The 7,773-nt window shown below is 56.3% G+C and overlaps 1 protein-coding gene across 1 annotated transcript; it reads left to right on the forward strand.

Annotated features, from left to right (window-relative positions):
* Positions 1-5,661: 5,661 nt before the first annotated feature.
* Positions 5,662-6,538, forward strand: SCT (secretin). The gene is made up of 4 exons (XM_017507859.2): positions 5,662-5,757; positions 5,859-5,960; positions 6,049-6,141; positions 6,291-6,538. Exons 1-4 carry the CDS (start codon positions 5,681-5,683, stop codon positions 6,415-6,417), a joined length of 399 nt encoding a protein of 132 aa, XP_017363348.1. The 5' UTR covers positions 5,662-5,680; the 3' UTR covers positions 6,418-6,538.
* The last annotated feature ends 1,235 nt before the right edge of the window (positions 6,539-7,773 follow it).

Genomic DNA, 7,773 nt, shown 5'->3' on the forward strand with positions numbered 1-7,773 from the left:
AGACGGCACCCTGATGGTTAACAGGCCCACACACAAGAAGTGGTCAAACATTCGTAGCCATCAGGAAAATGACCCTAAAATCAACAACGTGCGGCTACACACTAAGATGGAAGAAAACACTGTCGGACATTGTGATTTGCAAATATCATTTCCCAGCCTGTGTCTTCTCATTCTCCTGACAGCATTTTTCAGTTGATTTTTTTCATGTGTTAGGCATGAATTGAGGTCCTTATTAAAAATTGGTTAGGCTGGGCATGTGGCTCATGCCTGTAATCACAGAACTTTGGGAGGTTGGGGTGGGAGGATCACTTGATCCTGGGAGTTTGAGACCAGCTGGGGCAACATGGTGAGATCCCATCTCTACAAAAAAAACAAGAAAATTAGCTGGGTGTGGCATCATGGATCCGTGGTCTCAGTTGTACAGGAGGCTGAGGCCAGAGGATCACTTAAGCCCGGGAGATTGAGGCTGCAGTGAGCTCTGATTGCAGTGAGATATGATCACAACTGGTTACATTTCATTTTCAGATAAACAACAGAAGTACATAGTATAGGCCAGGTGCAGTGGCTCACGCCGTAATGCCAGCACTTTGGGAGGCCGAGTGGGGTGGATCACCTGCGGTCAGGAGTTTGAGACCAGTCTAGGCAACATTTTCTATCTGTACAAAAAATGAAAATTAGCTGGGTATGGTGGTGCGCGCCTGCAGTCCCAGCTGCTGGGGAGGCTGAGGAGGTGGGACTGCGTGCACCCAGGAGTTCAAGGTTACACTGAGCTACGATCGCGCCACTGCGCTCCAGCCTGGGTAACAGGGAGACCCTGTCTCTTGAAAACAAAAAGAAACAAAGGAAAACAGCCACACACACACAAAAAAACAAAACAAAACAAAAAAAAACTTTAAAGCTAACACTTCATATAAAAACTAACTGAAGCCAGGCGTGGTGGCTCACGCCTGTAATTGAAGCACTTTGGGGGCCGAGGTGGGCGGATCACCTGGGGTCAGGAGTTCAAGACCAGCATGACCAACATGGTAAAACCCCATCTTAAAAAAAAACTCAAAATGAATCATAGATTTAAGTGTAAAACCTAAAACTATAAACATTTTAGAAGAAAAGGTGGGGAAAAAAAACTTTGAAACCTGTGATTAGGCAATGCACTTTTAGACGTGACGTTAAGAGCACACTCTGCAAATGAAAAAATAGATAAAGTGGACTTCATCAAAGTTAAAGACTTCCAGCTGCAGAATGGAAGAACATAGCAATTCGGGCCAGGCATGGTGGCTCACACCTGTAATCCCAGCACTTTGGGAAGCCGAGACAGGAGGATCAAGAGGTCAAGAGTTCGAGACCAGCCTGACCAACATGGTGAAACCCCGTCTCTACTAAAAATACAGCAATTAGCTGGGCGTGGTGGTGCGTGCCTGTGATCCCAGCTGCCCAGGAGGCTGGGGCAGAAGAATCGCTTGAACCCAAGAAGCAGAGGTTGCAGTGACCCAAGATTGCACCACTGCACTCCAGCCTGGGCAACAGAGTGAGACTCCGTCTCAAAATAATAATAATTAATTAATAAAAGTAGACCAAAAAATTTAAAAAAGAAAATAGCCAATCGTATATCCAGCAAATGGCTTGTATACAAAAAATATGAATAACTTTCAAAACTCAACAGTAATGACATCACAAAACGAAAATTCCAGATGAGTACCGTTTATGAATATAGATGCAAAAAGTCTCAACAAAGCATGAGCAAACACAATCCGTTTTAAAGTGCTGCCTGCCAGAAAAGCAGCATTTTAAAAGGATTATGCATCATAACCCAGCGGGATTTATCCCAGGAACGCAAGGGTGACCCAATAGATGAAATTCAGTGTAAAACATTAACAGAATGAAGAAAAACCCATGTGATCATCTCAATGGATGCAGAGAAAAACATTTGATAAAATTCAAAACGCTTTCATGATAAGAAGACCCAATAAACTAGGAATAGGAACAAACTTCACTGGCCAGGCGCAGTGGCTCACATGTGTAATCCCAGCAGTTTGGGAGGCCGAGGCAGGCAGATCACTTGAGGGCAGGAGTTCAAGACCAGCCTGCCAGCATGTTAAAACCCCATGTCTAAAAAACAAAATTTAAAATTAGCTGGGTGTGGGGTGCACGCCTGTAGTCCCAGCTTCTCAGGAGGCTGAGACACGAGAATTACTTGAATCCAGGAGGTGGAGGTTGCAGTGAGCCGAGATCATACACAGAGGAAGACTCTGTCTCAAAAAAACAAACACAGAAACACAGCTAACATCATATTCAGTGGTGAGAAACGGAAAGCCTTTCCCTAAGATCAGGAAAGAGACAAGGATGCCCACTGCTGCTGCTTCCGTTCAACACTGTTCTGGAAATTATAGCCAGAGCATTCCTCAAGAAAAAGAAATTAAAGGTATCCAAAATTGGAAAAGAAAACTGTTTCTACGCGCAGATTTTATGTACAGAAGATCCTGTAAAAACAGGCCGGGCGCGGTGGCTGCCGCCTGCAATCCCAGCACTGCGGGAGGCCAAAGTGGGCAGATCACCTGAGGTCAGGAATTCGAGCAGCCTGGCCAACATGGTGAAACCCCGTCTCTACTGAAAATACAAACATTAGCTGTGTGTGGTGGTGTGAGCCTGTAGTCCCAGCTATCTGGGAGTCTGAGGTAGGAGGATCATTTGAGCCCAGGAAGCTGAGGCTGCAGTGAGCTGTGATTCAGCCAATACACTACAGACTGGGCAACAAAGTGAGACCCTGTCTCAAAATAAAATAAAGAATAAAAATAGGCAAAGGACTCGAACAGACAGTTCTTCAAAGAAGATACACATTTGGCCAGGTGCGGTGGCTCACGCCTGTAATCCCAGCATTTTGGGAGGCCAAGGTAGGTGGGTCACTTGAAGTCAGGAGTTGGAGACCAGCCTGACCAACATGGTAAAACCCCATTTCTACTAAAAATGCAAAAATTAGCCGGGTATGGTGGCAGGCGCCCATAATCACAGCCACTAGGGAGGCTGCGGTGGGAGAATCGCTTGAACCTGGGAGGTGGAGGTTGCAGTGACCTGAGATCGCACCACTGCACTCCAGCCTGGGCAACAGAGCAAGACTCTGTCTTAAAAAAAAAAAAAAAATACACAAATGACCAAAAAGCACTTGAAAAGATGCTCAACACCTTTAGTCACTGGGGAAATGCAAATCAAAACCACAATAAGATACCATTTCCTACATTAGGATGGCAAGAATAAAAAATAAAAAGAAATGTAAGGACGAGGAAAGCTCACTGCCGGCGGGCATGTGAAATGGTGTGGTCGCTGTGGGGGAAAGCTCAGCAGTTCCCCAACAAGCCACATCCAAAGTTTCCAAATGACTCAGCGGGTGTATGGTATAGACCCGAAAGAAGTGAAAACAGGTGTTCAAACAAAGGCTTGTGTGTAAACGTTCACAGCAGCACTATTCACAATATACAAAAGGGGCCAGGCACGGTGCCTCATGCCTGTGATCCCAGCTCTTTGGGAGGCCAAGGTGGGTGGATCACCTGAGGTCAGGAGTTCGAGACCAGCCTGGAAAACACAACGGAACCCCCGCTCTGCTGAAAATACAAAAATAAGTGGCCGGGCACAGTGGCACACGCCTGTGATCCCAGGACTTTGGGAGGCTAAGGTGGGTGGATCACCTGAAGTCAGGAGTTTGAGACCGGCCTGGGCAACATGATGAAACCCCATCTCTACTAAAAATGCAAACGTTAGCCAGGCGTGGTGGCAGGTGCCTGTAATCCCAGCCACTAGGGAGGCTGAGGCAGGAGAATCGTTTGAACCTGGGAGTCGCAGGCCGCAGCGAGCCGAGATTTAGTCAGTGCACTCCAGCCTGGCTGACAGAGTGAGAGTCTGTCTCGAAAAAATAAAAATAAATACAATTTAAAAAAACCCGAGGGGATGTGGTGGCGCACGCCCTTAAACCCAGTTACTCAGAAGTTTTCCATCTGGGGATTAAAAAGTTCTGGAACGAAACAGCAGTGATGGCCGCACGATTTCGTGAGATTTCGTGACTGTGCTGAGTATCACTTTATACTTCAAAATGGCTAAAATGCTAAGTTTCACGTTGTGCATATATTCCCACGGTAAAAATAACGTCAGCCGTAGAGAACAATTTAAAAATGGGCAGGAGACGTGAAGCCACATTTAACGGACAGCAACCTGCAAATGGACATGAGCTCCTGGAAAGAGCTTGTGTCTCTGCCGCTGGGGAAATGCAACTGAGACCAGAGCAGGGAGCAGCCGGGCAGCGGGAACCGCGGAAGCTAAAAACAGCGGCTGCAGCGAGGTCGACTGACAGTGTGCAGAGAAGCCGAGGCCAGGGCGGGCGGATCGCCTGAGGTCAGGAGTTTGGGACCAGCCTGGCCGGCATGGTCACATAGCGTCTCTACTAAAAATACAAAATTTAGCCGGGCGCGGGGGTGTTCGCCTGTAATCCCAGCTGCCTGGGGGGCCGAGGTGTGAGTGGCTTGAACCCGGGAGGCAGAGGTTGCAGTGAGCAGAGATGGCCCCACTGCACTCCAGGCTGGGCGGCAGAGCGAGAAAGAAGAAAAAGAAAGAGAGAAAGAGAGAAAGGAAGGAGGAAAGAGGAAGGAAGGAGGGAAGGGAGGGAGGGAGGGAGGGAGGGAAAGAAAAGAAAGGAAAGAAAGAGAGGCGGCCAGGCCGGCGGAGTGTGGAAGGCCTGACGGCGTTTCCCGCCCACTCGCTCCGTGGGTGCAAACGGCCGCTCCGCCGCGCGGGTCACTGGGGAGACGCGGTCACGGGCGCAGTGGGACGAGGCACCCGCCGGGCCGCGAGCGCAGGACCCAGACGACGCCGAGCCCCGTCCTTGCCGCGCTGCCGTGGGAAGCGAAGCGTTGGCGCGAATGTTTAACAGAACGACTCCGTCTCCAGCAAGCGCCACCCCGAACACCTGAAGACGGGGTCCCCGGGGCCGTCTGCACAGCCGTGTCCACGAACAGCCCGGCGGGTGAAGGACGCGGCCCCGCCACCCCCGGCCGCGGTTCACGTCGCGGGGACGAGACTCCGCTCGGGACCGGCCGGCCGCCCCGGGACAAACCCCGCGGGGCTCCCGTGCGCCGTCCCGGGAGGCGGAGAGCGGGCGGGGGGCCGAGTGTGGAGCGGGGACCGGGCTTCACTTTGGGGGACGGAGCGTCCCGCGAGGGGGGCGGCACCGCGAGGTCAGGAGCCTCCGGGTTCCGAACCCGGCGCTGGAAATCAGACGCCAACACCGCGCCCGGCAGCCTCGGCCTCGGGCCTCCCTGGGACCGGCTGGAGCCGAGACGCCCCTTCCCCGGGAGCCCCAGCGCCCCGCAAGCCCTGGCCCCTCACCCCAGCGCCCCCCAAGTCCTGGCCCCTCACCCCAGCGCCCCGCAGGCTCCGAGGCTTCGCGGTGCTGCTCCCTCTGAGGGTCCCGCGCCCCCTTCGCCCCTTCACCCCCAGGCCCGGATCCCCGCCCCCAGCAGCCGAGGGGCGCCAGCGCGGCGGAGGGGGCGGGAGGCGGCCGGGCGACAGCTGGGGGGGCGGCCCTGACCTTCCCGAGATCGCTGGGCGCGGCCCGTCCCCCTTCCGGGCGCCGCCATAAAGGGGCCGCGCGGGGCCCAGGCCGTGGCCGCCGCGATCCGCACCCGCGACCGGCCCCGCCATGGCCCCCCGGCCCCTGCTGCTGCTGCTGCTGCTGCTGCTCCTCGGGGGCCCCGCCGCGCGCCCCGCGCCCCCCCGGTGAGCCGCCCGACCCCTCCGACCCCCGACCCCCGCCCCCCCGACTCCCTGCCGCGCGCCCCCCGACCCCCGCCCTGACCCCGGCCCGCCGACCCCCCCAGGGCCCCGCGACACTCGGACGGGACGTTCACCAGCGAGCTCAGTCGCCTGCGGGAGGGTGCCCGGCTTCAGCGGCTGCTGCAGGGCCTGGTGGGGAAGCGCAGGTGAGGCTGGGCGGGGGCGGCTGGGGCGACCCTGCAGCGGGGCTGACCGCCAGCTCCGGGACTAACTCCGCTTTGGGGTGGGGGTCAGCGAGCAGGAGGCGGAGAACAGCACAGCCTGGTCCGTGCTCGGAGCCGGCCTGCTCTGCCTGTCTGGGTCGGACACGCCCAACCTACAGGCCTGGTGAGTGCCCGCCCTACCCCAGACCCTCCCTTCTGCCCATAGGGCCCCCCGGGTCAGCGCTGGTGACCAGGGGAGGCCCAGTTCCAGCAGGGAGCTGGGGTCAGCCGCCCCCCCACCGCCGTCCCTCACGTGCTGTCTCTGCACTGCAGGATGCCCCTGAGGGCCCCCTTGGACAAGGCCTGGTCTCCCTGGCTGCCCGCTGGGCCCGGGCCTGGGGTTATGGTTTCAGAACAAGCCGGTGTCGCTGCTACAGAAGGAACCCCGAGGCCCAGATGAGGAAGGAACCCCCTCGCCACCTGCCAGGCCTAGAGCGGAGCTGCACTTGTGTTGGGGGGCGGGTTGGGGAAAGGGGGAGTGGCGGTACTTGGCACCAATAAAAGAGGAATCAGACCCAGACTCTGCGAGTCTGCTGTGTCCACTTTGTACAATCGAGGCAGCCCCTGTGCACTGGGGCTGCAGATGGAAGGGCCCATCTGCCCACAAGGGCTGTGACCACACCCAGCTGCCTTTACACCTGGTGGCCACGGCAGCCGCTCATCCTTATCTGTGGCATCAGGGCCACCTCCTGTACACCGACTAAGCAGCCCAGGGCCCCGCCCCACCCGTGTCATGCAGACATTCAGGGGCCCCCCAGCTCCTGTCAGGGAGCCATGTGGTCAGTGTTTCTGGAAGGGGCCAGGAGGCTCAGGCAGGCAGGAAAACCGGAGGGTGGGGGTGTCACCCAGGGTGCCAGGAGTCTACTGGGGCATGAGGACTTCGGACCCTCTATCTTGTGTGGCCTCGAACCAGTGGCTTGACCCTGCAGAGCCTGTGGAGCAGAGAGCGTGCAGGGCTTCGGGCCACCATGGGGGTGCAGGGCAGTGCAGCGTTGGGACACTGAGCCCAGCCCCAGCGATGAGAGGCCAGAAGCTTCAGCACACAGGCCTGCAGGGAAGGATCCACTTCTCCGTCACAACAGCCCCCTCCTCGCCCTGACCCCACCCAGTGGCCTCTCCCTACAGCTGGGGGTTTGGGGGGCCAAGAAAAAGAGCAGAGTGGCGGGGCACGAGGCTCACGCCTGTCACCCCAGCACTTTGGGAGGCTGAGGCAGGCGGATCACGAGGTAAGGAGTTCAAAACCAGCCTGGCCAACACACTGAAACCGTCTCTACTAAAAATACAAAAATTAGCCAGGTGTCGTGGTGGGTGCCTGTAATCCCAGACACTCAGGAGGCTGAGGCAGGAGAATCGCTCAAACCCAGGGGTCCGAGGTTGCAAAAAGAAAAAAGCAGGGCAAGTGTCCAGTCTCACCTCACCACTTCTGTTGGGCATGAGGGCCCCCAGCTGCCCTCAGAGCTCTGCCATCTCCATTACTAAGGCCCTGGCCAGCCCCACCCTGAGAGGCCAACTTGTCTCTGGGAAAGGCAGGGGTGTCCCTAGGACACAGGAGGAGAGCCTTTTCCTTCAGAACCTGCATCAGGGAGGGAGGGAGGTGATCCCTGGGAAACACCCGGGTTCTGAGCCCCCAGGGGTGGCCCTGGGAACTTTGCCTGAGGGAGAGCTTGGGGGAGGAGCCAGGCTAGGGGGGGCAGGTTCTACACATCTGGACACCAAGGGCCGAGCCCTTGCCCCCAGCCCCCAGCTTCTCTCCCCC

The sequence above is a fragment of the Cebus imitator genome, unplaced genomic scaffold, assembly GCF_001604975.1.
Source record: "Cebus imitator isolate Cc_AM_T3 unplaced genomic scaffold, Cebus_imitator-1.0 Scaffold384, whole genome shotgun sequence".
NCBI classification, from domain to species: domain Eukaryota; kingdom Metazoa; phylum Chordata; class Mammalia; order Primates; family Cebidae; genus Cebus; species Cebus imitator.